At 42.3% G+C, this 27,990-nt stretch overlaps 4 protein-coding genes across 7 annotated transcripts in view; 2 read left to right on the top strand and 2 right to left on the bottom strand.

Annotated features, from left to right (window-relative positions):
* The first annotated feature begins 261 nt into the window (after nucleotides 1-261).
* Nucleotides 262-8,837, top strand: slc5a8 (solute carrier family 5 member 8). The gene is made up of 17 exons (XM_030045426.1): nucleotides 262-480; nucleotides 1,521-1,640; nucleotides 2,507-2,572; nucleotides 2,711-2,762; nucleotides 2,898-2,965; nucleotides 3,703-3,741; nucleotides 4,017-4,132; nucleotides 4,390-4,530; nucleotides 4,726-4,855; nucleotides 5,104-5,192; nucleotides 5,771-5,880; nucleotides 5,974-6,041; nucleotides 6,458-6,544; nucleotides 6,859-7,076; nucleotides 8,132-8,235; nucleotides 8,508-8,596; nucleotides 8,688-8,837. The coding sequence occupies exons 1-17, from the start codon at nucleotides 262-264 to the stop codon at nucleotides 8,805-8,807; spliced, it is 1,836 nt and encodes a 611-aa protein (XP_029901286.1). The 3' UTR covers nucleotides 8,808-8,837.
* A 104-nt stretch (nucleotides 8,838-8,941) lies between these two features.
* On the bottom strand, nucleotides 8,942-11,110 carry lyrm5a (LYR motif containing 5a). Its single transcript, XM_030045432.1, has 3 exons — nucleotides 11,023-11,110; nucleotides 10,718-10,787; nucleotides 8,942-9,815 (listed from the first exon to the last, which is right to left on the bottom strand). Exons 2-3 carry the CDS (start codon nucleotides 10,760-10,762, stop codon nucleotides 9,603-9,605), a joined length of 258 nt encoding a protein of 85 aa, XP_029901292.1. The 5' UTR covers nucleotides 10,763-10,787; nucleotides 11,023-11,110; the 3' UTR covers nucleotides 8,942-9,602.
* Nucleotides 11,111-11,847: 737 nt separating this feature from the next.
* dnai7 (dynein axonemal intermediate chain 7) lies at nucleotides 11,848-18,332 on the top strand. Its single transcript, XM_030046443.1, has 15 exons — nucleotides 11,848-11,959; nucleotides 12,206-12,297; nucleotides 12,602-12,706; nucleotides 12,833-12,970; nucleotides 13,248-13,382; nucleotides 13,486-13,589; nucleotides 14,018-14,161; nucleotides 14,397-14,556; nucleotides 14,700-14,793; nucleotides 15,056-15,219; nucleotides 15,592-15,766; nucleotides 16,071-16,285; nucleotides 16,401-16,559; nucleotides 17,498-17,611; nucleotides 17,875-18,332. Exons 1-15 carry the CDS (start codon nucleotides 11,848-11,850, stop codon nucleotides 18,148-18,150), a joined length of 2,187 nt encoding a protein of 728 aa, XP_029902303.1. The 3' UTR covers nucleotides 18,151-18,332.
* lrmp (lymphoid-restricted membrane protein) overlaps nucleotides 18,226-27,990 on the bottom strand; it is a 47,357-nt gene continuing 37,592 nt past the window's right edge. For 2 of the 4 annotated variants that reach the window (XM_030045420.1, XM_030045421.1), the window contains exons 31-39: nucleotides 26,393-26,527; nucleotides 25,532-25,679; nucleotides 24,930-24,973; nucleotides 24,727-24,795; nucleotides 23,949-24,007; nucleotides 23,587-23,685; nucleotides 22,191-22,316; nucleotides 19,853-20,007; nucleotides 18,226-19,362 (exon numbers count right to left, since the gene is read on the bottom strand). In XM_030045420.1, the coding sequence (XP_029901280.1) occupies nucleotides 19,220-19,362; nucleotides 19,853-20,007; nucleotides 22,191-22,316; nucleotides 23,587-23,685; nucleotides 23,949-24,007; nucleotides 24,727-24,795; nucleotides 24,930-24,973; nucleotides 25,532-25,679; nucleotides 26,393-26,527 (978 nt within the window). In that variant the 3' untranslated portion in view covers nucleotides 18,226-19,219. The remainder of the gene's footprint in view (nucleotides 19,363-19,852; nucleotides 20,008-22,190; nucleotides 22,317-23,586; nucleotides 23,686-23,948; nucleotides 24,008-24,726; nucleotides 24,796-24,929; nucleotides 24,974-25,531; nucleotides 25,680-26,392; nucleotides 26,528-27,990) is intronic. The other 2 variants (XM_030045423.1, XM_030045422.1) reach the window with 2 other exon arrangements.

The raw sequence follows: 27,990 nt of genomic DNA, 5'->3' as shown, positions 1-27,990 counted from the left end.
CTCTCTCTCTCTATTTCTCTCTCTCTGACACACACACACACATACACACACCCACAGACACACACGGGTATAGGTTTCGGTGTGTGCTCCTGCTCTTAGCTCAGTGTTGAGTGAGGAGGTGATGTGCAAGGACCTCCATTTCTTCATAGAGGACTAATTCTTTCTTTTCCCATCCTGAGTGGAGGCACATGGGACTCTTTATCACAGCTCCAGCAACAAACTAAAGTCTCTTCGTTAGGTTTTGATCTGAGTTTCTTCACGATGCCAGTGGGCTCCTTTGTAGCAGTAGACTATGTGGTCTTTGCTCTCATGCTTTTGGTCTCCGCTGCCATCGGGGTCTACTACGCCTGGGCGGACAGGAGCCAGAGTAGCACCGGGGATTTCTTGATTGGGGGCCGCAGACTGACGGCCGTGCCCGTCTCCCTGTCCCTCACAGCCAGCTTCATGTCAGCCATTACGGTGCTGGCCAGCCCCGCTGAGGTAAAGTCACAGATGGGCTTCTTACTGGGCATGAAGTGCCTATAGGGGTCAGCTGATGTGGGTTTGAAAATGCCAATAATGAAATGTCTTTATTGAAGTATTTTCTGCCAGTATTTTCCATTAACACTGGGCAACAAAGAAAAAAATCAAATATATCATGATATCTTTGACCAAATACCTTGATATCAACAGTGTGGCGTTATTATAAGAATAACTACTGCTGCTTTCACAAGATATTCATACAAGAGATATTTGAGAAACAGTCAGTAGTGTAATGGTGATCGGTTGACTGATGATATCGAAGCAAATAACAGAACCAATGAATTCAGAAAATTGCATCCTTTTACTGTGATTCAGCTTTTAAACCAGGAAAAGACAATACAATTTGACCATTTTCATGCCAAAAAAGCTGACATCTTTTAGTTTTCACCGTTTGCCCCAAAATTATACTTTTGTAAGTCTTTGAAGCAGCATTTAGACCATAATGAGACACTAAAACTCTGCACTGACACAAATGACATTATTTTAGAGCGAGCAGGTTGACCCACCAGAGTTATTCTGTGACAAGGGAAACTCAGGGTTAGATTACAGTCTTTAACTAGAGAGAGAAGACAGAAAAACAGTTTGAAAAAAAAAAAAAGACAATATGAGCAAAGAGAGCAAAAAGTAAAATCTGCAAACCTCCGTCAGGTCAGAGGTCAACATCCTGACATTTAGAAAATAAATGCCAGTATTATGCTGATATCTCAGTAAACTGACACATCCATCCAGCCCTGTGCAGCATCACAAGGTTCAGTGAACAGAAACAATGGGTCATTTGGTTTCGTTCATATTTTAAAGTGGATGGTGAGGAGATAAATCCAGAGCACTTGACATTGCTGTTAAGCAACTTTGCTTTTCACGCCAGACAAAAGACACCAAACCTTTATTCTGCTGCATGACTCACAAAATAAGGAGGATTTCATTTCAACCACGCATTGCAACATCATCTGCCAATTTCATGAAAATTTTGATGGATTTAAAGTCTCTCTGGTGTGCAGGTGTACCGCTACGGAGCCATCTTTGGGCTCATGGGTTTCTCCTACACGATGACGGTGCTGGTCACATCTGAAGTCTTTCTGCCCGTCTTCTACAAGCTGGCCATCACCAGCACCTATGAGGTGAGTGTGGATTACTGTGGTGTTTTGGATTTAACTGGTGATTCACTTTGCTTTGTCTATGTGGTATGGTGTGGTACAGTACGATTCTATTCTAATCTATTCTATTCTATTTTTAAACCAGTTTCAGTCAATTCATGTTGTGGAAATAAATAGGTTTTGTTTTGTCTTTTTAAATAATGGGGGAGCTGATCCAGATATTGAGTCCTGCTATGTTACTTCCTTAGCAAACATAGAGTTGTTGGTGGTTAAAAGTGACACTGAAACCCCAAACAGCACGAAGAAGAAGAAAAAAAGAAAAAAAAAAAAAGAAAAGAACTGAAATGGAGCCAAGCAAGGAAATTATTTTACCCTCAAGCTGATAACAGACATTTTCCATGGTCATGGTCAAGAGTGGACTTTTGCATATTTTTGGGGGTAAAAAAAAAAAGTAATTCTGACAGGGCCGGGTCTAGCCAGGCATGTATGAGGGGGCAGCCACAAATGTTGAGGGGGCATTGTGCTCCAGCACCTTTTACCATGTCTAACTGAATATATTTTGGGGGATTTAGTTTGAGGGGGCACAACATTTATTTGAGGGGGCCAGGCCCCCTCTTGCCCCTGCGTAGACCCGGCCCTGAATTCTGACCACATTGTGAAGTAGTGTTACACCGATATGAGTTTTTAAGAATGATACTGATTTCATTTTTTTTAACTGAAGCTACTGGTAGCTAGTGTTCAATATTTTTACATTTGAAAATTACAATGCAAAAAAAGAAAAAAAAAATATTAATAGATATATAGGTAGACTGATAAATGAAACTAACCTGACTGCAAAGTGTCATATAATGTTTTTTTTTTTTTTTTCTGTCTGTTTCTTCTCTGTGAAGTACCTGGAGCTGCGTTTCAACAGAGCGACCCGCCTGGTGGGAACTTTGTTCTTCATCTTTCAGACGGTGAGTCAGACACCGGGCAGCTCATGACGACCAGCTTTTGTCCTCTGTGGGTCAAACCCCAAATCCTGCATCTTATACGGTCGATTGTGTGTGTGTGTGTTTGTGTGTGTGTGTGTGTTATTTCTTTCCATGTCCCAGATCCTCTACACAGGAATAGTCATCTACACCCCGGCTCTTGCTCTAAACCAAGGTATGGTGGTTTCACTCACACTACATTCCTGCATGAGGACACTTGAAGCTGCTTGTTTTTGTCCGGCCGAGTGACCACTGTCTAACACACACACACACACACGCACACACACACATGCACACCCTCTCTCTGCAGTGACCGGTATGGATCTTTGGGGTGCTGTTATATCAACAGGAGTGGTCTGTACCTTCTACTGCACCATGGTATGTACAAAGCCTGCTTTTCTGAATTCTGCTAAATAACCATAATGCAATATTTTTTTTCCCATCTGTAGCACTGTAATAAGTAGTTTTAGTCAAAAAATGCTTCAAGTAAGATGAATAGAGTCTCATTCCAATAGGGTTTGATTGATTTGGGCTTGTAAAGAAAAAACAGCATGATACTGATGTTTTTCTATTGTAGCTGATAATAGTCAATATTTTCTGACTCTACAGTTTCCCTTTTTGATAGAGCAGCATTAAGACTGTATGGGACAGTAAAACTTGATTAAAATCCACACAAATTAAATTCTTTTAGCGTTTGTAGCCCTACTCAACAGCAGGGAAACAACAGAATCAGTTCCTTCCTTCGTTTTTATACCTTTTTAATGAATACCATTTGCAAGGAAAAGAAAATACTGTAGTTTATGACTGTTTGTGTTGCTGTGGTCAGGAGTGAGGGACCTCCACTGTATCAGCAGAGGACAGCAGGATTATCTAATATCTGGTATAAAAAAATCCAATATCTGGCAAATGCCTTGGCAAATCCATGTAAATCTGACACTTTCAAACTGCATATGTGTTTTTCTCATAATTCTGGGCCTTGAGGCCAAATATCTTCCGCAGTGAGGGAATGCTCCCTGTTAGATGGTGTGGTTGAGGTTTGCTTTGGATACCTGGGTTTAAATGTGGTTTGTTGTGAAGAGAAACACAACATGTGTCTGTGGTGTGCTTTGTTGCAGGGTGGACTGAAGGCGGTGGTGTGGACAGATGTGTTCCAGGTAAGCATCAGGATGGAGAAAACACAGACCCTGGTGGATTTGTTAAGACATCCAGTGGTTTGTTTTTGACCAAGTCAGTGATCCCTGTGTCCCATTTGTGGTTCCCAGTGACAATAATGAACGCCACTGCTTGATGCACAGCAGCTGGGGGCACCACAACAAGAACATGACTACTACAAATGAAGAAAATCAACAAAAAAAAATCACTAGATTTCAGCTGAAATTCATCCAAATACCCACATATTAGGCTAAAGTTTCCCTGATTTTCCCTCCAGGTTGGCATCATGCTCGCAGGCTTCCTGTCCGTCATCATCAGGTCGGTGCTTGTACAAGGAGGAGTCCTCAACATCGTTTCAGATTCACACCACGGAGGGAGACTCAACTTTTGGGAGTGAGTCTGCTGCTGACTGAGCGTTAAGATGTTTTGCACAATGGCACTGAGGGGGGAGGATGACTCTGTAAAAATTGGATGAAAATGAGAACTTTTGAGGAATTATTTTCAGAGCATCAAAGTCTTTTCTTATATTTAAGCCATTCATTTCAGGATGTTGAAAACTGATGTTTGAGAGAAGTTTATTGATTTCAACCGGTGTTTAAATGATATAATACAGTGAGCCTTGGAGTGACTTGGACACTCTGTTTCCTCAGCTTTGACATGAACCCTCTGAGGAGACACACCTTCTGGACGCTGACCATTGGTGGTACGTTTATCTGGGTCAGTGTCTACGGCATCAACCAGGCCCAGGTTCAGAGATACATCTCCTGCAAGAGCCTCGCTAATGCACGACTGTGAGTAAACTTTTACTGAGGGATTATTGGTCAAACTAATGTGTGAACGTCTATGTCTTTCTATTTATGTGCATGTATCGCTCTCACTTTGTTTTGTATGATTGATTCAACTGATGGAATGACCAAACTGACTGTGTGCATGTGTGTGTGTTGGGTTTATCCTGTGTGTGTTGGTGTGTTTTCTTCCTCTGCCAGGTCTCTGTACCTCAACCTCATTGGTCTTCTGGTCATCGTGGTGTGTACTGTGTTTGCGGGACTCTGCCTCTACTCCATCTATAAAAACTGTGACCCGTGGACGGCTGGACTGGTCTCTAAACCGGATCAGGTACGACAGAGAGGCGCGCGCACACACACACACACACACGCTAAAAATCAAACAAAAAAAATAAAATAAATAAAACCACTGCAATATCAAGACAGATCTGAGTGCTTTTCCTCATTTCATTTTTTCTGAAATCATTCACAAGTTTCCGTGAATGTCCAAGCCAGGTGTCTGCGTTGATAAATGCTTTGACTGCATGTCTTCTTGATGCATCCCCACCGGGTGCTGATCACATCCCTCCTTCTCTGCAGCTGATGCCGTATCTGGCGATGGACATCCTAAGAGTCTACCCTGGCCTTCCTGGGCTCTTTGTGGCAGCGGCATACAGCGGCTCTCTGAGGTTAGAGCACACGCCGACTTTATGTCCCTCTTTAGGCCCAGACGTTCCCACTTTCCTGCCACATATTATGTGTGACCATCCTGTAAGAGATTTTTTGTCCTCATTGTTGATAAATGAAATAAATCCTACTGATTTTCCATTTTATGTTACATTACCCATGGCATTCTATCTCTATTTTTACATACAAAGCACTCTGTGCATGTAATTTCTGTATTGTAAAGCACTTTGAGCTGCAGTTTTGAGCTGGAGTTTGGTCTATTTGTCACCATGAAAATACTTATGCACAACAACAAGCAAGAAAAAAATTAAAAGTAAATTATCCTCTAACATTTTTAAAGGGATGCTGGATCTCTCTTGTGGAGGAAAAATAATTATGCCACTTTCATTTCAGCCCAGTGACCCAAAACTAATAGTCTATGTTTATATCACAGGTACTCAATACTGCTAGAGAATAAAATGAAATGAATAAATAACTAAAAATAAAATTTTAGTACTCTACAATGCCGTAAGGGTTGCAAGACATTTGTATGACGATTCCTCTCTGCATAAATGTGTGATCTTGCTGTTATCATCTGTAGCACGGTCTCCTCCAGCATCAACGCCTTGGCTGCGGTGACAGTAGAGGACCTGATCAAACCGCACATTCACATGTCTGAGAAACGCCTGTCTTGGATCTCCAAAGGACTCAGTGAGTGTGATTTTCAGCTCAGTGAGTTCCTTTGTTGAAAACTACTTGGCTGAGGAGTAAAATGTCACACTCTGTCCCCATGTTGTTTTTTAGGTTTCATGTATGGGGCGTTATGCATTGGAATGGCTGGACTGGCCTCACTCATGGGAGGAGCGTTAGAGGTAGAGGGGGTTTTGCTCATGCATTAGCATCACAATCAACTCTGAACAAGAGCAAAAGCGATGCAAAATGAATCTACTGTATGGCTTTTAATCATGAACTGGCTTTCACTTGATGCCTGTGCTCACCTTGCAAAGGCTGGGGGGGACAAAAACGACCAAAATGGAAACACATCCTGGACTTTTATAGTGTTTTCCATTTTAAATCCACATTTTAAAACAGTGAAAACCATTCGCATGCATGATATACTCACATCATGTGCATTAATGTCATTCATTACATGATTGGACTTATCCCAGAAGAAATCATGCACGCTAATGTTAATGATGACAGTTCTTTGCTCTACTTGGCTGTCATCTTCATGCACTTGGTCTTGTGTGTTTGATGCTGAGCTGCAGATCTGTGTCTCCTCATGCAGGCAGCCAGCAGTATCTTTGGGATCATTGGAGGTCCCTTACTTGGCCTTTTCACACTGGGGATCCTCTTTCCGTTTGCAAATTCCACAGTAAGTCATCATGTAACTATGGCAGACCTTTATGCTGCTTGTGTAATTCCAACAACCCATACTAACATTAAAGGAATACTCCATAGTTTTGGGCAAAATACCCTTTTTCCGACACAATGAGAGTGAGACCGCTGTACCTATACCTTCAGTGATGCACCGATTCCTGCAATTGATAGGATAAATGTGTTCGGCGGCTGCAGTTCCACCATCTAACTTTTCCTACGTTTCTTGTTTTTTAAAAATATATATTCCAAGGCTTGTATTTCAAATCCACATGAAACACTGTGTACATGCTGCATGTACCTGTTGCGCAGGGGGCTTTGTCAGGTCTGGTGTCTGGGCTGACCGTATCTCTGTGGCTGGGCATCGGGGCCCAGATATTCCCTGCCCCTCCTGAGATGACCCGGCCGCTGCTGCTGACCACTGAGGGCTGCAACTTCACCGCCACAGACAGCCTCAACTGGACCTCCCCCGCCCTGCCAACGGAGCAGAGCTTCATCACCACAATCCCAATAGAAAACATAGACGGCAGGCAAGTGGTGTGACTGTCTGTGAATCTGAAAATTACCATCAGAGCTACATCACATGGGAAAATGTATTTGTTTGCATTTACTTGGGATATCTAGCATAACCCCTTAAATTCTGATTTTCCTTTATATTTCTCAATAATTAGCTTCAGTTAGAAAAAAATCCATATTTCACGACAGTATCACATACATATTCTGTATCTGCAGGTTGCAAAACTTAATTGAAGCAACATCACACTTAAATTGAAAGAAATATTCAAACCCAAGATGCCATTGTTTTATTGCTGCACCATTACATCAAATAGAGAATACATAGATGTCTTGCAAATCATTGTATACACATTTCCCTGTAATTCAGCAGAACATATTTGGTATCTGTGGAAATCTCAGGAAATTAAAATTTAAGTTTTGTGGGTTTCAAACAGAGCTTTGACTGCTATAAAAATGACTTGAAGTGAAGAGGGCATTGCATCATACAGTTAAAGCGAAGGATTGTATGACTTGCTCCAGTGCAAAGAAATAAGACGAGTGGTGCAGTTACACTTAACAAAAGGCACAAATCTCCACCGCTCGGCTACCTGGATTTTTCCAACGTGTGCAAGAAATAAATATCAGAACCGTCCACTTGCATTCAAACAGAAGTCTGTTTATTTTCCCCTTACGCGAATTCATTTATTTTCTCACCAGTGTGTCTTCACAATCACACAATACATAAAGTCAAGACAGTTACATCAAAAACACAAGTTTCCAATTATGTGCTTTCTGCACAGCAATACCTGAGCTAAATTTGCATAAACCTCAGCTAATCTCTGGCCTCCACTGATATCAATGCCAGGAGATTTAAGTGCAAACAAATATATGAAACAGAGCAATCAAAAATGGCTCCTACAGGTAGCCAGAGAGTTGGCATTATAGCTGTCTAACTTTACATTTACACAGTTCAACACAACAATCAAACACAAGTCTGAGTTCTGCCACAGTTGCATCTGTAAGGTTTCATGTTTCACTCCACTGATTACTGAATTATCTGTGATTATCTACTTTTGTTTCCCACCACTAGGCCTCCCCTGGCGGATAGCTGGTACTCTCTGTCCTACCTCTACTTCAGTCCCATCGGAACCACAGTAGCTGTCACTGTGGGGCTGATCGTAAGCCTGTTTACAGGTATTTACCCAGTATATTGATTAATTACCTGCTTGTTTATTAGTAATGCCGAGACTTATTATTGTATTGAATAAGATGCCTGTATCCTGGGTTGAAGCTACTTAGAAGTTTGGCTTGACTTTTTATTCATTGTTTGCACGACTTTGTTCTACTTTTAATAGTAAAATAAAGCCATTGAGCTACAGTTACTAGTAAGAAATATGTGTATGGGAATGATTTTTCTCCATCCCAGTGTTTGCAACAGTTTTGCATGTTCACAATGTGCTTTTCAGGGGGCATGAAGCTGAAGACGGAATCAAATCTGACACTGACGAAAGAGGACATGATGTCGTATCACTTGTTCAGGTTCTTCAAAGAGAGAGTAAGTGCCACAGAGCTGAACCAACATCGAAATCAGGAGTGTGTACAGCGGCGTAACCTCTGACCTCTGCTCTGTGCTCTTCCCTCTAAAGCTCACGAGACGGACAGGAGAGCTCGACCTCACCAAGAGCGGGGAGAAGAAATTTGGCAACAATAATCCGGCTTTCTCCGACTTTGAGCTGGACTTCAAAAAAACAAGCATTCCTACATGAAGATGCGACTAGTGTTTGCTGTAATTTGTTTGTTTGTTTTTTGTCATGTGGTGCCATTCGGAGAAGAAATCATACTCTTGCCATTAGTCTAATACAAGAAATATCAGTGAAGTTGAATTATTGGAAAAAGCAAATGGCATTTTTAATAATTTATTACAACACAGGACAACGCTACTTTATATACACAGTCGTGTGAAACTGATTGCCGTTCTCCATCTGACACTTCACAACTGCATGATGCTCAAAGTCCTCCAAGACATTTGACCATGTATGTACAAATATATACACTGACAATGTGAAGAATACATTCAGCGTTTCATAGTATTAGTATCACTGTGTACATTTCCCATTGGGCCAAACAACTTTTCTGAAGAAAAAACAATAATGCTACCATAACATTTATGATATAAACAATAAACCTAAGGTACAGTTCATTCAAAATAGTGCATTTTGTAGTAACAGCTATCAAAAAGTCGTCCCTTTTGGCACTCCTTGCAAATGGATCTTACATTTTCTTTGTCTGGCAAGGATATATTGTATTGAATTGTATTGAATTTTCCAACGGCAAGTAGCCAAAGTGTTGGGAGAGTGAAATAAAGGTGACACTCTGCTGTTGTCTCATGCATTGAAATGTGTTTCCCACTGATCAGAAAAAAGACCGCCTCATGTCCACTGCTGTAAATGTTAAATAACGCTGAAGCCGTGATTGTGAGACTTGAGCTCACTGTCCCAGAACTCTTGCTACAGGCAGCATCTCACCTCGGAAGAACAATATGGAGCTGTCCATGTGCTTAATTATTTTTCTGGCTCATAATAGCGCTTCTTCATGGCTCGGTATTTCCTGAGGAAATAGAGCGCCTCCAGCTCCTTGATGACGAACTCGCCGCGGTCCACCAGCTTCCTGATCTTCTCGGGATCTGTCTCGTCCTTGTTCTTCATGAAAGCCGATTTCAGACGCTCCCTGAAATAGGCGGATCCCTTCGGGTACTCACGCCCGAGATACAGCAACTATGTGGGATGTAGGAAACAGTTTGCAATCAGTGTAAGGCAGGCCGGGTGTAATGACAACATGACCACCATTATTACATTCTCATTCACCACTTGACCTTACATGTAGTTTCACAGCTTTGTTAGCTCCCGATTCTTTTGTTGAAAGCCCAAGGACAGACCGGAGTCAGTCTTCAATTTTCTGATGCAATATTTATTATGGTCACATATAAAGCAAGCAGTGCTGGTCTCAGTGTGACAGAGCTCCCGCAGGATCTCAGTCAGAAAGCGCCCCAATATCAGGAAATGATACACATTTATGTTCTCGGGCTGGGCCTGCCCCGTACATAGGTTGGACTTTTAGACGCAACCGAGAATAATTGGCCAGTTACCCGGACATGGACAGGCCAACCACTGTCCATGCCTTGTTTCCGGAATGTGCTATGCTATGTGTGTGAATGTTGACTGGGCGTGTATCTAATGCAACAGACCTAACTAACAAGATAGAGAAAGTACATCTGGCTCCTGCTGTGTCTATCCTCTGCTTAGCACCCAAGCTGTCCTGAACTATGTCATACATTGGATAATGCAAGAAACATTGAACTATACGGCCAATTGTAACAGCTTTGCAATCAAATCTTCAGGATTTACACCCAAAACAAAACTGATACTAAGCAACACAGGATATTTTTTTAACTTTATATTTTGATTAACACAGAGAATGCTGAAGTTAAAATGATGGAATATGATAATACAATTGATAATACAGCCTTTTGATATTTCTTATTTTATTTTTAGGGGCAACCCAGTGTTGTGTGAGGACATTGTAATGGGCTAAAAGGAGGTGTTAAAGGATCAGTACCATAATATACTTCATTTTATAGTGTGGGCTCAATTTTGTCTTACAGTGGACGCACACTTACGTTTTTGTACAGCCTGATCACCTCACCCCTGAGAGGGTTGGCCATGTCAGATGGATACAGGCACTTGATGCTGTGGAAATAACAAGGAGGTCAGTGTAACATCACAGTAAAACCCTGTTCAACACCAGGGAGTGACTGTAAACACACTATAGGAGCGACAGCGACACTGATAGCCGACTAGCTTGTTAGCATTCAAATAATTAAATGGGTCTACACAGCGTTACCACAAACTCTACAAACTAGCGAAGTAGTGCATGGCAGTATGTGCAAAATTACATGACATTACATGACATTGCGTTACATACAAACTAGAAGAGGCGTTTCATCCGCTGTGCCCTTACTTCGTCTTCCCTTGACTTCACAACAGACGTGTGTCGTCTCCGGATGTCGCAAATTAAAAACAAACCACCGCGCATGCGCACCGCGTTTCCATGGTTACGAGACGCTGGCTGTTGGGCGACTGATAGGAGTTGGTTTCACAAAGTTGATGTAAAATGGTGAGATGATTTTTATTTATCACGATTTTATTTAATAATGTTTTGAAGCAGCGTTGTGTTTTTACAGTGGAAATGGCCTCCGTGTGTATTTACAGAGCTGAAGTGACAGAGCAGGCTAAACCTATCACCAGCTGTCACTCCCTAAAAATCAGCATCAGCGTAGCTACGTTCACTTTGACTCACTTTTCCGCAATTTCTTTGGTTTCTGCCACTGATTTATTTATTTATTTATTTATTTATTTATTTATTTATTTTTCATTTTCTGATCCTCTGATGCTAACTTTTTACTCTCTGTGCTCTCTCCTGTCAATAATAGCCACCCAAGAAAGCAAAGGTATGAGAAATAGCAGTCAGTAAGCATAAGTATGAGATAATGATAATGTACAACCAGCTGGTCATCTCTGCAAAATAAAGCCAACGTGATCCAGGTGGCTGTACTTTATCCCTTAAGTGTAATGGAATGAGTATAATGGCATATGGTCTTATTTCTCTGGGGTGATTAAGGTATATTGGCCTCTTAGTGATGGCCACTAACATATAAGAGGGTAGAGTCACAATGTCAACAACTTCCCCTCTGCAATTTAATGTGATAATCAGATTCCACTGAGCTATTCTGTCTCTTACACATCCTAAATGCTTTGCCTTGGCTCCAAGGCCGCCAAAAAGCAAAAGCAAGGCAAGCTGAGCAAGGCTGAGAAGAAAAGGCTGCAGAAGGAGGAGGAAGAGAAGAGACTGCAAGAGGAAGGTAAACAATGAAATGTATTGGTAATTGTATTGGTAAACCCTGTGCGGTTATGTGTTGTAGAATGCAGGCAACTCAAGGAAACCAAAATGATTCCAAAGGCAAAGGAAGGATGACGAGTGACTGACTTTTGTTTACAGCTGAAAGCAATCACTTTTTAAGATTAAGGGAGGAATCGTGCGGGACAGCACAGCTATATGTGTCGAAATATGTGTTCAGGAATTCATTGCTTGAGTTTCGGCTTTGTAGAGGAGGCCCGGCTGCAGGCAGAGAGAGAGGAACAAGAGAGGTTGGAGAAGGAGAGGAAGAGGCAAGAGGTGCTGGAAAGGCTTGAGTTAAAGGTAAGCTGCACAGTGTGGGACATGATGCCATTATTATTCAAACTTCATTTTGAGCAGTGAGTCAGTTTCAACAAATGTAGCAGGTCATGAGGTTTGCACCTTTATCTTATGGGTCTTCCCTTAAGGAAAAATCCCTTTACATTTTCCAATTAAAAATAACTGAAAACTTATTTCTCAGCTCAAAGAATTCTTGTGCATTGAGTAGCAAGAGTGAAAAACAACAAGTTTCTAAATGTTTCATGGAAATTAAAAAAGTTCAGTGTTTTTTCGGAATGGGTATATTAATATTGTCTTGCACTGACAGGACCAAGAGCGCAGAGAGGACGAGCTGACCGAACTGCGCCATCTACTGGAAGACAATCATAGTGCAGTGACCAAATGGAAAGCCGATTCCTGGGAGAAAGCTCAGGTGTGCCCGGGTGGAAGAGGGAACTAATGAATGATTTTGGATGCTGTTTAACACAAATGTTACAACAATACATTACAACCCTGAGGTCCTGGTTGTGATGTATCTCCCTGTATACTGTGTGAACAGTGGGATCGGTACATGTGCTGTGACGGCACCCCAGACCCAAGAGAGCAGAGGGAAATAAACACCTACATCAGCTTGTGGAGAGATAACCCTGAGGTTAACATCACACCTGTGCTTGAGCAGTGTGACCACACTCTACAGGTCTGTGTGTTTTTTTATGTCCGTCTGCAAATATGTATGTGGGAAACTGGAGACAAAGACAGAGACGAGACAGAAAGGCCTACCTTGGCAAATGAAGTGAATCACAGTCACCACATCTTGACTGAACAGTATTATGATATTTACACTGACAGTCATAGGTGTGGGTCATTTGGATTAAGTGACATCTCTGCATCGTAGAAATTAAATTATCCACTGCTAAAAATAATTAAAAAATAAAAAATAAAATAAAAATGGTCAAACACATGTTCCCTTGTAGCTGATTGAGGAGCTGGAGGGCTGGCTGTATGATGTCAGAGAGCCAGCTGAGGGCGACAAGTACCAGGAGACCCTCCTCTCTTTGCAGGAGATGATCAGCTCCAAACTCCTCCTTGCCACTGAGGAGATCCTAAAGGTAGATGAGAACACGCTAAGACTAAGACAACACGTGCTGGTGACTGTGTGTGATGGTCTTTTACAATTTAGACCACTGTTTTTGTGTTTCTCCCTGGTCACAGAATGCCTGCAAACACTCCGAAACCGAGATGAGCAACATGCAAACCGTGGTCAAAGACAGCAACATCACACTGTGTCTCTGGGCTAACCTCAAGAAGAGCCTAAGGTCTGTTAGAGAGAGAGTGAGAGAGAGAGAGAACTGAATGAAACTAAAGTTACTGATATAAATGTGGTAAATGTTGTGCTGAAGAGATTAGGCCGACGTTATCCCTTTGATTTGTGGATTTTTTTTTATGGAAAACCTGCCCAGGGAACAACTGCTGGCACTGGGAACTTGGACATCTGTTGTGTTATGAGTTCTTTGATCAATTTCGAGCATCAGCATCTGCAACTTCTGCTGTCTAAAGCGTGAATCTTCCCTGTAAAGAGGTTCGCACGGGTACCTGCTGGATGATTTGAAATACCCATCTGCAACGGAAAGTGCAATAAACCCCAAAGGCAAAGCCACTCTCACCTGGCAACCCCTCTCTTTTAAGGTTATAGGACAGGTCATATGTACTGATAAATGTAGCCCCCTCTCTGTGGTCCATCCAGGTGTACAGATATCTACTTCGAGGAGGCTGGCATAGGCTTTGAGCTGTCCAAGCAGCTGGCTGTGAGCAGTATCGCTGTAAGGATTCTCCATACTCGCTACGACCACCTGTCCTGGCTGGCTGGGATTCCTCCGCTGAGTGCTCGGTCGGCCACCCGCAGGTCCATGGCTAGTATTACTACTGCTGCAAATCCCACTACTACTAATCCTGGTATCATTACCAGTCCTATCACAACTACCACTAATCCTGCTGCTATGTACATCTCCTATTATTGCTGCTGATACTATTACTGTTGCTGCTACAACTGCTGCAGAAACGAGTACAAATAATACTACCCTAGTGTAACTAAACAACTTTCTCTTTGTTCTGTTTGACATCAGGTCTCTCGCAGGAGGGGATGGGGTCCCACCGGACATGGATTTATCAGAACAGGGGGAGACAGAAGGAGAGGAGGAGGTGAGGGCAGGCAGTGAAAGCTCCTTGCGGCACCAAGCGGCACAAGAGGAGGCGCAGTCCATCCACGGGTCTGAAGGGAGGAAGGTGAGATGGAAGAACGGGATGCTGGGTTGGGTTCCTGAAATCGGTGCAATATCATCTCTGTTTAATTTTCAAGTAGCAGATACTTATTGTTCATTTGAACAAAGGGTAACGAAAATTTTTAATTCTCATTATGCGTCTGGCAGAGTCCACAGAGTATGCTTTCAGGGAGAAGCAGTGGTAACAAGCCTGTGAACGGCCAGGACAGCCAGATACAGACACAGATGGAGGAACTCTCTGGTAAGACGCCCAATGTGGCATTTGACTCTGACACCGATTACGCATCTCCCAGCGCCATTTGTGTCCACAGTTTCAGAGATGCTTCACATGCTTGTCAAGGGCTGGCCTGGTTGCAAAAAGTGGAGGACTCAGCCATGACCTAGAAGTGTTTGTCAAGCTTTTAACACATTACAAGTTGCAAGGCATAACCATGAGCAGCAATGATAAGAGATGGCATCAAAATGACTGAAAAACAGTTCTATGTTATTCTCTCTCTCCTCAGTTGAGGACTCTGGTAACACCCAGGTGGAGCTGGTCACTGACAGTGGTGTGAGTGTCCAGGTGGTGGACTTACAGCAGTACACGCCCCTGGGCGGGGTCTTCTACTGGGATGTTTTCCACCTCCCGCCACAAGCCCATAGCATCCATGACTGGGAAATCAGACAGGTGAATAGAGGTGAATTATCAACTGGTAAAAAGAATAGAATCAGGGTTCCCATGGGCCACAGAATATCTGGAATCATGGAATTTTGATTTTTCCATATAGGACAAATCAGGGAATTTAATAAATACATCCAGTTTTATAAGCCTCAATCTGAGTTATCAGCAGCAAGCTATGAAGCAAATGTAAAATTTGTAATTGACTGTTCATATTATGCTCACTTCCTCTGCAGAATAAAGACCTCTGAATCTGAGATGTGTTTAAAAATTTTGGTCAAGAAAAAAATCATGCTTCATTCATATAGCTCATGGAAAGTCAAAGGTGTCTCTATTTTTCTGTCTCTCTCTCACACACCCACCCTTCGTGTCTGCTCTTAGATACTGCACACAAGGCTGCAGGAGTTTGCCTATCCCATGAAGCAGTCCAAGGTTCAGGGCTCAGCCTCTAGCATCACAGAGGACCTCACATGCCCCCCAGTTGGGGTGTCCGTGACGCTGCCTGACTTTGTCCTCTTCTCGGAAACCCCCCAGGTGGCTCGCTGGGATGCAGCAGGTACAAAGCAGTGGCTGAATAATTAATTGAAATATTATCAAATCAAAATCAAAATATGGCCAACATCCAAATGGCAAAGGGTGCATTTTTTTGATAAAGATAAAATGTGTGACAAAACATTGTTGTAAATAAAGTATTGTCAGCAAATTGGGTCCTTATTTCTAGGCATTTTTTTTTAAATCAAGCCGCAATGGCCGCCAGCCACTACTGACATGTTTACATAATGCTTTTGTTTGCTAAAATTTTGGATCTGCATGCAAAGACAAAAACAAAAGTGATGGATGATGAAGTTGCTCTCCCGCAGAGAAGCAGTGGAGGATGGACGGCATCACCGACTTCAACTATGAGGCATCTGAGGCCAAGGTCTCCTTCAAGATGGACTCTTTCCATGTCTTCGTGCTGATGCAGGACACCTACGTCAACCTGCCTTTCCAAAGCTGGGAGCTCCGACCTCTGGGCCAGGACGCGGCTCTGTTCACCGTCAACGCGGCGCTCATTGACCTCACCATCACTATCCAGGTAAAGCACATGTCGGAAAGGATGGATTCATGCTACACAGCAGCAGCAAAATGCTTTAATCTGTAGACTGGACCTAGGTTGACTACTGTAATGTTATGTCTTATTTGTCTAACAGGGTAACCAGTGCATGCTGCAGTCAGAGCAAGATAAAGGCCTCTCTCATCTCCAAGGGAAGTGGATGGGAGGCCCTGCCCTGCAGAGAGCCATGGTCAATGCTGGGATCAACATCTTTGTCAATGAGTACACTGACAAATATGTTAGCACCTGCGGCAAGGTCTGTATCTCCTACACAGGCATGTAGAGTACAAGAAAAAACATGGCAAAGACTCAACCTTTATTCCTTGGCTTGGGCTGAATTTCACACTTAATTAATCAGGTTTGGCTCAAACATGTTAGGATAATATTAGTAGTGGTTTATTATCAAACAATGAGGAATGGCAGGCTTTAGTCTGATTTGAGCTTACAAAGGATAGTTACTCTTGCACTGATTTTAGGTTTACATTAAAAAAAAGAAAATGTTCAGGTTTGTGTTTGGCTAAAAGAGGCAAATCAAAATTATTCCTGAAATAATTTTAACAGCTAAGTTTTTCCAAAGGTGCAAACGCTGTACATGTACTTCAGGAAGGCTAAGGCAAATGAAAATGAATGAAGCTGTGCAAGTCATTTCGAATACAAGATAGTCAGTCTTCTTCTTCACATGCACTTGTAAAGGTGCATTAAAACTGTATGAGTGCCATGCTACGAAGAGTATCTTTTCACTGAATTGCTGTCTTGCATGAACAAACCAGTGTCGCAACACACTGTCTGGCATATTTCCATGCATCACTGTAAAAATGCCTGGAATTGAGAGACCTCAGGACGTTATCCATTTCCTTCCAAGCATCAGCTGAAAGAGCACATTGTTCGGGCTGGCAGCACACTGGCATTACACTGTCACTAATGCTGCCAACTCAAATTATACTACATTTGAAACAATTAATAGCTCTGCACACAAAAAATAAGATGAAAAACATTTTTCAGACACAACATTCAGACCTATTAAAAAGGATTCATTTATTATTATAACATTATTATTTGACTATTAATCATTTCCCCCAACATACTGAGTTGCATCATATGAGATCTACCTATTTTTCTGTGCAAATGGATTGATCTCAATGCATGTTTTCCAGACTGGTATAAAATGTGCTGTAACATTTCTCTCCTCCTCAGGACCCGCTGACAGAACATGCTGCCTACGAGCAGATGGCGCTTCTCTCTTCTGCCTGCGCTTTCTCATGGAGCCAGTGGAACGCTAAGTGTGGAGCAGAGCATCTGGTGATGCAGGTAGACAACACACACACACACAAAACACACACACAATGGTGTAATCCACACACTCACATGGCACAAAGGTACAATACATTTCAGCATAAGGAAGACGGAAGTTGTGTTGTGTAGCAGCAGGAACCAGGAAGAGTTTGGTTCATCTCGAGGAAACTTGAGTTCACTGGAATAAAGAGAACACAAAAACCAAAACAGCAATTCACACAAAGACTTCTGTTCTGTTCTTTTTTTTTTTGCCTTTCTTCGCTGTTGTTTCCTGCCAGGTGTGTGAGCACCACGGCCCCTCCCCTGTCCCTAAAGACTCGTGGAGCCTCTACCTGCTAGGTGCTCAGAGGAATCAGAAGCTTGAGATTACAGAGAAGAGCGAGGCTTTTTCTCCAGACCTTTATCCCGAAAGCGAGTTCCACTCCACGTTCATCCACATGCTGCAGGACGACATGAGCACCGATGGCACAGCGAGGGCCAGGAACTCCCACTACCTGTTTGTCGACACAGTGCAGAGTCTACTTTGTGCCACCAGACCGCTTATGTACTCTTAAACCTTAAAACTTTAGAGTAGGATCTCTGACACAAGGCTACACTTGGGATTTAAAATGCATAACAACACGCAGATCTCTTGTAGAGTTGGCTACTTTATTTGTGCAAAGATTCACGCACCTTCTTTGGAACATACAAAAGTTTATGAAGTTGAAAACGGTGATCACCACAGCAAGAACTGAAGAAGAAAATAAAAACCCTTTGGTGTTAAGACTTTAACGATGTAGATTTATAACTTAACAAAAAAATAAACAAGTTCACATTTTCCCACTCAAAACTAACAAAGTTATAAATAGAATTAAATTTCAAAAACATTTAAAAGCATTTAAAATGAAAGTTTTATTATCAGTGTTTGTAGAGTTTAAGTTAAAAAATTATTTCCTGTAACCAATGAGGAAATGCATGTAAAATAATCCTATTAAAAGGCTGGCAGTCCCTGTAACCTCAAGTGCTTTCTTCAGTATCCATAATAATGAAATGTGCTTAAATATCCATGTGGCACAATCTGAGCCAACGTCCATGACGTCCATAAATAAATTATGTGCTGCAGTCCAGTCCGTGAGTGGTCGGTTCAATGCCATTATTCTCATGCTTCTGTGATACGATTGGTCAACACTGCACCACCTGTGACACCTGGTCAGTCGCCGTTTCCAGATTGTGTTGTATCTGGGTCGAGTGTGCCGGCAGCACCAACAGGAAAACTGCATAACCGTGCCGTCAGGATGTTGACCAGCCCAACAGAACACACACTGGTTGCCGCCACTTGAGTGCTCGTCTTTTCACACAGACACACACACACACACATACACACACACACTAACTAATTTAGCAAACGTGATGTGACGCATAAAATCCTCCATAGGGTTGACTATCCCCTGAGGCCTGGCCTGTGCTGTCAGCGAGTCTGTCTGGGTAACTTCAGGCACCAGTAAACATGCAAACACCCTCCAACTCAGGAGTGTTACGCTGTTGTCTTCATCACCACCACCACACTCATCATCATCCCACTGTGCAGACAATCCCCACAGTGGGCTGATGTGTGGTTGCACCATCCACCCCGGGTCTCAGGGGCTAGACGGGGGGCTGTCCGTTGTGCCGCAGCCCTGTGTAGGGCCACAGCAGCTGCTGGATGGTCATCCAGGAGTCCCCAGTCCCCACAGGGGCAGCATCCACTGCCGGCTGCATCACCAGGCTGGCCAGCAGAGCCAGGAGACCTGCCGGGCACACCACAAACACTTATCCATGTGCTTTTTTAGGAGAGCATCTGCATGGAAACCTAGCTTCGATGCTGTTGGAGGCCTACTGCTATATGGTCTGTATGAGAAAGGCTCCATTGGTATGGGTGAATAGAATGTGAAAACACTACGATACAAGCAGAACATTGCTGCACTATTATCTAAAATAATACCATATTATAAAAACTTTAATCACTAAGGAGTGGCTTATTTTAAACTGGTCCCATATCAATTGTGAGTATGGGGGTAGTGACACTGTCCTGTCCAGCACTCATGTATTCACTGTCTTTCTAGGTGTATTGGACTGTTACACAGAGGAAAAATTACCTGTCAGAGACTCAATTAACTCAAGAATATCCATAAATGTGAAAAAAGCATTTATTTTAAAGTCACTACTGGCAATTGGATATTCTAATAATAATAATATTGGTCAAATATTGCATAAAATAATACAGCTGAGTGAGTGTACCTGCCAGTACCACCACCATGGCCAACCACAGCCAGAGTCCCCTGCCACCTCTGGCTACCGCTGCTGCCGCGGCTGCCCGGGAAGACGTCAGGCTCTGGGACAGAGACGGGGTCATTACTGGGTCAGAAACCGTGGGGCTGGAAGCTGGGCTGGGACTGGAAAGGGACAAAGAAAGGGAAACAGAAAGTTAGAAGAGGATGGATAGAGAATGAAGCATAAAGTCGCCAACTGGACACAGAGAGAGAATGATTAAAGAAAAGGCGAGCGTGTGAGGGAGAGTGTGAGTTGGAGCATGCAGTTATTATGTTTGAAAAATGAGTTATAATGAGTTGAATTACCAAAAGTGACCCTTTTACAACTTTGGAGAGGTGGTACATTGTAACATAAGAGGAATGTTGGGTGGATATTTCGCATCTATTAAATCCAACATCCAAATTTCACTTTTTATTCAATACCACAGAGTAATACTGCAGAGTAAACTACACTAAGTCAGGTGGGAAACGCAGGGCCTGTCAGCGGCAAAACATTTTTAATAGACGTAAACTGACAGGCGATCTTGCTCCATGTGATTATACTGCAACATGTTTTACAGTTGCAGGCTGAAGCGATTTTGCTCAATACTGGACCAATTCTAAAAATGTTTGTCCCTATCTGTCTCCTGGACCCAAAAGGTGGAAGGTATAGGGCCCAGTTTGAAAAATACCCTAACTATCCTGTAATGTATGCTGCCATGTTTCTTTACTCCTGCTTTAGTGTTTCTTTCTTTTAGTCTTTGTTGCCCCTGCTTTTTCCAATCTTATATGGGTTGTTGTTCAATGTTTGACAATTATGTGCCATGTATGTGTTTGTTTTTTTCTTATATTCTGTCTATAAAAGACAAATAAAATGACTGAACTGATTGTTCTGAAAAATACAACACAAAGCCTCCAAATAATTTAAAGGTGTGTGTGGTCATATGTGGTAACTCATGATATACGGCAGACATTGCATTAGCTTCAAAGGAGCGCATTCTCCCTGAAAACACTGTCACAGTTTCACAACATCTCAAAGATAACACCACTGACATAAGATCTTCACCAACAAGATCAAAAAGCTGTCAGCAGCACAGTTAGAGCAAACAATTAGTCAAGGCCAGCAGACCGTCTTGGTCTGGGATTTTTCAAGAGCAGGAGTGCTAATCCAAATCACTTCAGATCTTATTATCAATGTAAGAGTTGCTTTAAAACACCCTTAGACTGGCACTCCTATTCTGGAAAGCTCTCTAACAAATGCAATTCTGGACACACATATTTTGGGTTAGCAGACAGAGACCGGAACCGCAAGCGTGTCCCATTTCGGACTCGCCTCCCTGCACACTTACAGCATTACACAGAGCTCGTCATGTCTCCTGAGAGATGTGGAGAAGGAAGATAGGAAAGAGCAGTTCAGAAAAAAAGACATGAACTGAAAAAAAAAAAATAGCTCAGTAAGTGTCAACAGAATATACTCAACCAGCGTAGCCCAACAAAAATACACCATACTGTACAAGTGTAGTAGTTTGCACACAGAATAGCGGAGGCGGCTTCATATTAGTAAATGACACCAGATAACCTTAAAATAGATTAGTTACCAATCTGATGCTTTGCAAACTGTACATCCTAACTTGAGATCTATGTATGAAACATCAGCCACAAAGTTTCCATGCTTCTCCAGTGTTTCATCACGTGACATAAACTGATCTCAAGCCAGGGTTAACAGCCAGTCTTGATATTTCATTATAATGAGCGAAAGCAGCTGAGCCCCAGGAGCATAGAAGAAGCTAGTCCAGCACAGACCCGCCTAATGAAAGTTTTTCATCATTTAGGAGGTTCAACATGCATACTAAATTTATTCCTCTATTGCTGATTTATTTAACACAGCAGTGTTTCAATATACACCAAGTCGTGCATTTCAAATCAGCAGGTTTTGCAAAGAAATTGAATGAATAAAAACAATTTAATTTCTATGTTTCTTTGAACAGCGACAGACACCGGGTCTTAACGGACAAACAAAAAAAGCATCTTCGACAGAAACTAAAACTTCATCAACAGCACATACAAGAAAAAAGGTGGCACACTGTTTGACTAAGATGTGATCTCTAGGAAATGCAGTGCAAAAACACCACAGTGATGACCATGACCATTAAGCATGTCAAAATGTAAAGGATCACATGAATTACTGCTTTAATTATGAAAACCAGCAACATACATGAACCTCCATATGGCTAAATGATGAACTTCACTAGGCGGCTAGCCTCTTAGCTTCGCTGGCAGAAAGTGGTACTTGAGTAGACTTATGGTGGGTACTTGGTTGGACTAACGTCTTTTGGGGCAGAATGAGAGAGGTGAGCATGTTGCCCAGCTCAGTGAGACTGGACTTCCTCCTCTGTACCTCCGGCTCCTCCTTCCGCTCCTCCTCTGACTGGGATTCGGTGTCGCAGGCTGTCCTGGTGGCATGTGTGGGCCGGGCATTCACAAACACGCACAGTTCAATCACACGTACAAATATACACATGCACAAGGCCTGTGCTCACATTTATGTTTGTGCATGCAAGTCAAAAATGTACATTCGTGCATATGCAGTCACACAAAAGCACAGATGCGAATACAAACTTTCAACATTCACTGATATGCATTGAAATACTATACAGATACAAGCAGAAAATGTGCATGTTTTGACACATGTTCTGTCTTCTCCTGTAGAATAGTTTTAACGCATTGCCGGCAGATGCACGTTTACATGCTCACTGATGAAATTAACTTTTAACCTTTCAGATATTTGGAGAGCCCAAGGATTGCTTGATTTTGCTTATCTAAGCTTCCATTTCAGCATAGCAAGTCACATCAGTGCAACGTACGAGTCCAAACATTGGAAAGCAGCTTGTATACGGTGCCTAACAAAAGTCCACACCGCCTTTGACTCCACAGTTCACAATGAAACAAAACAAATCCGGTAAATGTGGAAGTCACAAGAGGATGCAGGCTTCTGAAAAACACTTGACCATGCCACGATGGACCAGGTGCATAAAAGATGGCTGCCTTGTGGTTTGACATTATAATTGTTGCTTCTTCCTGCTCTTAAAAGAAAACACCAGTGTTTTAAGCTTGTGCCAACAGCTTAAGCTGCCCCTATCCTTCCTGCTGGAGTCATGATGAGAGCTTGTTTCACACCCCCATTAAGAAGAAACTATTTCCTCATTCCTGTGCAGCATAAAAAACAACTTGGGAATTTCCCAAGGTAGATAAGCCATCACATTACATATGAAGAATTAATATGTTTTTGTAATAGTTTTGGTTATATGGTTATTTCATTGTGCCCGAATCTTTTCTTATCAGTGCACGTAACAGTTACAGTGTTACGAATATGACAAAACCATGTTACCTTTCAAACTTTTTCACATCTATGCCTTTTATTTGGGATATTTTTTTTAACTATAACAGTTCATTTCAAGATAGGTGTGACAGAAAAAAAATGTAAGTGGTAGAATGCTTTGAAAATTTACTGAGGAAAATGTACATCTGATATAACCAGAAAGGCCTAAAACTAAGCAACACTGGTATTTCTTTTTAAAACTTGAGATGCATGTTGCACTTCAGCACAAGTGGTGATGTCACTCACAAAAGGCCAACTTTATGCACCTGCGCCCACTGTACAGGTGCACTGCAGGACTTTAGCGACACAGCCAGTGTGGTACCCTTTTCCTGGGCATCTCTTACCCCTTCATCACAAGAGAGGTCTCTTCAGCGTCCACCCAGGCCGCAGAGCTAACAAAGCGCTTTAGTGGAGGGCGCGCCGTGCTCTTTCCTGCCATACTCCTGGAAACCACGGCATCACATAGCAACAACCCTCATGTCATGGTACAGCAAGCCTCAGCGGCTTGAGAAAAACAGCCACAGCCAGTGGCTTCAGTCACGTCAGTAACAGCACCGGTGTGTGTATAATACAAATGAGGTAGTATAAATATTCTTGCTTGCATTTCAACCACATGCTCTCCTTCACAAACAAACGTTTACTCTACCTCACATGTTTTAGGTATAATTTAATATATCAAGACACACAAACACACACAAATACCTACCAGGGAGATCTCCTGGTCAGTCTCTCTGTCTCGGCATCTGAGGTGTCTTGTGTTTTGGACTGGATTGAGAAATTCAAACATACAATAAAGCTTAAAGGAGCAGTTCACCCAAAATATACATTTAAAAAAAGAGATATTTCCCACTTACCCCCCCCCAAGTGCAGTCTATCCATTCACATAGTTTCTGTGCGACTCGGTGAAGTTTCAGTTCTAACTATCTCAAACTATTTCCTGCTGAAGAACAACTGTATGTCGCTGAATGCCTGTGAGTTTGTATGCCTCCTTTGGGACGAATAGATGCAGTCTGCTGGTGTTCTTCGTCAGGAAATAGTTCCCAACAAGTAGCCACAGCCAGCTGGCACAGTACACAAGGAAGTGCTAAAGCAACACCGAAGGTAGCATCACAACTGGACAACAAAGGCTTGACTTTTTCTTTACATTTTCACTTTTCATCGGCATGTCCCCGAAAGAGTAAGCAATCGATATACAGCAACAGATATACTTTTGTTGTATGTTTGTTTGTCGATTGCCCTTTCGGACTGCATCACAGAGCAATACCTCATTGCCAAGCAAGATTTGAGGTGCTTGTTAGTGAAGCAAGAGGCGATTTTGGTCGGAGTTAGTCGGTATGAAGTTAGCCAGAGAATTAATTGATGGATTGAGAGGGTTTTAGGTTAGTTTAAGTGAAAAAAGGAAAGAAAAGGAAAACCTTAATGAGGTTCTCTTGTGACTGCAGGGCTATGTGCTCAAGTGAGCGAAATGTCAGAATCACCCTCACCATGTCAAAGATTGTGTTGCCTCCACTGGAGCGCGGGATCGCTGCGATACTAACCCGCCGGGCTGAAGTCTGGAAGGAGGAAGCAGAGAAAAAAAAAAAATCATAGAGTTAATCGCTTTTGTTCATGATCTCAAATGGAAATTAACACTGTAAATCTCCATTAATCCAGTGCAACTGAACAGGATGTTGAGCTAAGGCCAGACCTTGTAGTACTGTGATGACGATGGCTTCTTGCCTCTGAAGTCATCTGGAAAGAGGAACAAATTGCATATCAATGTTCGCGTATGTTGGACTGACAAACAGCAACTGACCTTTTATTAAATATCAGATATTGCCCAGTCATACTGATAACATGGAGGTTCCTCCCTGACCAAAGCCACACGAAAACAGTCTGCCAACCCTGCAGTGAAATTTTAATTTCTTTGCACACTGTATTTATTCATTTAACTGTTTATTTATTGTTTTTGTAAATTCTTCATTTACAGACTTAGTGCATCCCAGTGTTTCCCTAACACTGAATAGATTGAGTCGGGTATCTGGTCTTCAGCAGGTCTGAGGAATTCCATTAGCATGGCTTTCAAAAAAGACAATGTTAATGTTAAAATTTTGTTTCAGGGGATTTTCACCGCTTACAGCAAAAAAACATGGCAAAAAAAAACAAAAAAACAAAAACAAAATGCTGAATTCTTGTTACATTTTTGCACTGAGTGGTCCGTTTTACAGATGATGAAAATCAGCACAAAGTATTGCAACTGCAGCCCAAAAATATCGATATCAGGCACCAATCACCAATAGCACCTCTAACCTCTTTCGGTTTGCGAGCCGAAGGACCGCTCATTCTGCATGAGGGCCTCTCGCAGCTCGAGCAGCTCTGCGTGCTCCTTGGTGTACATCCTCCTCAGGTTCTCCACGTGCTGGATCATCACCTCCACCGCCTTGCCGATACGACTCTCCTGGGATTGACAGGCAGAAATATACATTGGCTCAATTAGATTCACAAGACAGTATAATTTGTTTTCTTGGTGACACAAGAGCGGCAGCTCATTCGGTGCAAATGGACAGTGGATGGACGATACCTGCTCATATTACGTATTTATGTTCAACATTTGCTGTGTTTGGATTGGCAATATAGTGAAAATCCTGGATTGAAGTAATGCAAAGACAAATGGGAGTCCTCGGTTGACAGTCTAAGATTGAGGGTGCTGTCTTGTTCGTTTATTGTTCTCATGCTGTGGGCGTTATGAAGTCCTTTGAGACTTCAACAGTGATTAAGTGCTGCACGACTAAAGCTGACTTGATGTGGGAGGGAATACATTTTCTGTTATTTTTCACATCTAAAACGATGAAAAACAACAACTGCACTGTCATTACATACCACATAGGAAGAAAGAAAAGTTTTTGTGATACCCACTGGACAATGCTGGGCACACTAGCTGTATGTCTTATTTGTATGTTTGATAAATCATTTTTTGTGTATGTAATAGGATAGGAAATATCTTTTTTTTATTTATTTGCATATTTTAACAGAGGATGAACTCTGAAGCATTTTTTCTCAGCTTGACTAGTCATGCAGTTACTGCTGCAGGGCTCTCTCGCTGTGTTTAAATCATGACACCACACAAACACACACACACACACACACACACTCCCACCCACCCACACACACCTGGTGAATGGCTCCCAGCATTTCGGAGCGGCTGGACACCCTGGTCATGGACTGGATGAGGATATCCAGGTTCTTCTGGAGCCTCTGGATGATCTCCATGGACTGGTTGTCATCTTCGCACAGAGGGATCAGTGCCTGGAGGGGGAAGGAAATTAAATGACCATTTTTTTACTGATGTTCAACTACCTTAATTCCACCTGCATCCCTATTTACTTACACTTACAGAAATATTTTCTTGTACTTAAAGAACAGTTCACTCAAAATACGCATTTCTGTGTAATTTGGTGAGGTTTCCAGTCTGACACTTGGATGGATATTGGTTTTTGGAGCTCAAAAAATAAAGACATGAGGTAAAAGTCAACAACACTGCTTTCCAAAAACAATGACACTGATAATCCATGGCCCTTGAGGGTGAGGAGTTTCACTGTGGACCATTTCCTACCCAAGAACACCAGCAAGCTCTATCTATCTGCCCCTGATGAGGGCAGAGCAGAAACCTCTCCAAATCACACAGAAACTATGTGAATAGATAGGCTGCACCAGCGGTATGTCTAAAAATATCTTCTTTGTATTTGGGGTGAACGGTTCTTTTAAGCATTCAAGTCATATGGATTTTATGCATATTTTTCTTGTATTTACATGGAAGGCAACAGGACAGCACATATCACGCTTGGTGTTCATCTTGCAAGGTGCATGCACCTCCCAGCTCACTGACTTACTCATCACCCAATGATGAGCTCACAGCATACTGCCGAATACAGTCTGATCAAGTTGAAGTTGTCTGGGTCAGCACGGTCTTTAAGAATGCACTACACAGCAGTCTGGGTGAGAACGGCAATGCATGGCTGAAACCTGCTCAAGCATGTGAGCTGGTACATCAAGCCCCAACACAAGAAAGCCCAAACATGGAAGAAACATGCTGTCCTTGTACTTTGTACTGACCTTACTAGAATTTTGACAGTAAAGATTGAGAGGTAGGAAAGATGAATCATGATATAAAGATAATCCCACCTGCACAGCTTTATACTATAAACATGGCCCTTGCATCACATTAATTCCCTTCCTTTAACCTTTTGAGACTGACTGAAAAGGACCATACCAGTGAGTTTTTACAACAAACTATTTTGTAAATGATGTAGACGTGCTCAAGATTTCATGACAAATAATCAAAATCCTTTTATTTTCAAATATGAATTTTTGCTTGAAACACCCACCATATAACGTTGCTTCTGCAGCGAACAAAGTTGTAGCCATTCAGAAACCTAATGCAAATGTTTTCCCGGGACTTTTTTCTCTGGTGGAGGGGCCGTCTCACTCCACTCAATTTCAAGTCATCAGATCACAACAGTGCTGCTGCTTTTAGGAAAACTAAGGTGGAGGACTTTATTACGGTGATGGAATACAGGTGTGAAGGAAGTTTGAAGTCTCTGTCTAGTCTCATCACCCTAAATCACAAATGAAGCTACCATACAGAGGAACAAGGAACATCTCTCCCTGAATGAGATGCCACATATTTGCCATATTTGTCCAAATGAAATTCTGGTGTTACCTGGACATAAGCGTAAATTAGGTATGGCGAGGTATGGCAGCTGCACTCA

This window comes from Myripristis murdjan, chromosome 23, assembly GCF_902150065.1.
Source record: "Myripristis murdjan chromosome 23, fMyrMur1.1, whole genome shotgun sequence".
NCBI classification, from domain to species: Eukaryota; Metazoa; Chordata; class Actinopteri; order Holocentriformes; family Holocentridae; genus Myripristis; species Myripristis murdjan.
The sequence above is the reverse complement of the archived record's forward strand: the minus strand, read 5'-3'. Positions and strand labels throughout refer to the sequence as shown.

Excerpts from the sequence above, each read along its gene's own strand:
- slc5a8 (XM_030045426.1), top strand. The coding sequence starts at position 262 with ATGCCAGTGGGCTCCTTTGTAGCAGTAGACTATGTGGTCTTTGCTCTC. Across the intron at positions 5,193-5,770 it reads GCATACAGCGGCTCTCTGAG|CACGGTCTCCTCCAGCATCA; the intron begins GTTAGAGCACAC and ends TATCATCTGTAG. Across the intron at positions 8,597-8,687 it reads TCAGGTTCTTCAAAGAGAGA|CTCACGAGACGGACAGGAGA; the intron begins GTAAGTGCCACA and ends TTCCCTCTAAAG.
- lyrm5a (XM_030045432.1), bottom strand. The coding sequence starts at position 10,762 with ATGGCCAACCCTCTCAGGGGTGAGGTGATCAGGCTGTACAAAAAC. Across the intron at positions 9,816-10,717 it reads TGATCAGGCTGTACAAAAAC|TTGCTGTATCTCGGGCGTGA; the intron begins GTAAGTGTGCGT and ends CATCCCACATAG.
- dnai7 (XM_030046443.1), top strand. The coding sequence starts at position 11,848 with ATGCTTTGCCTTGGCTCCAAGGCCGCCAAAAAGCAAAAGCAAGGCAAG. Across the intron at positions 14,794-15,055 it reads ACAGATGGAGGAACTCTCTG|TTGAGGACTCTGGTAACACC; the intron begins GTAAGACGCCCA and ends CTCTCTCCTCAG. Across the intron at positions 15,220-15,591 it reads ATGACTGGGAAATCAGACAG|ATACTGCACACAAGGCTGCA; the intron begins GTGAATAGAGGT and ends GTCTGCTCTTAG.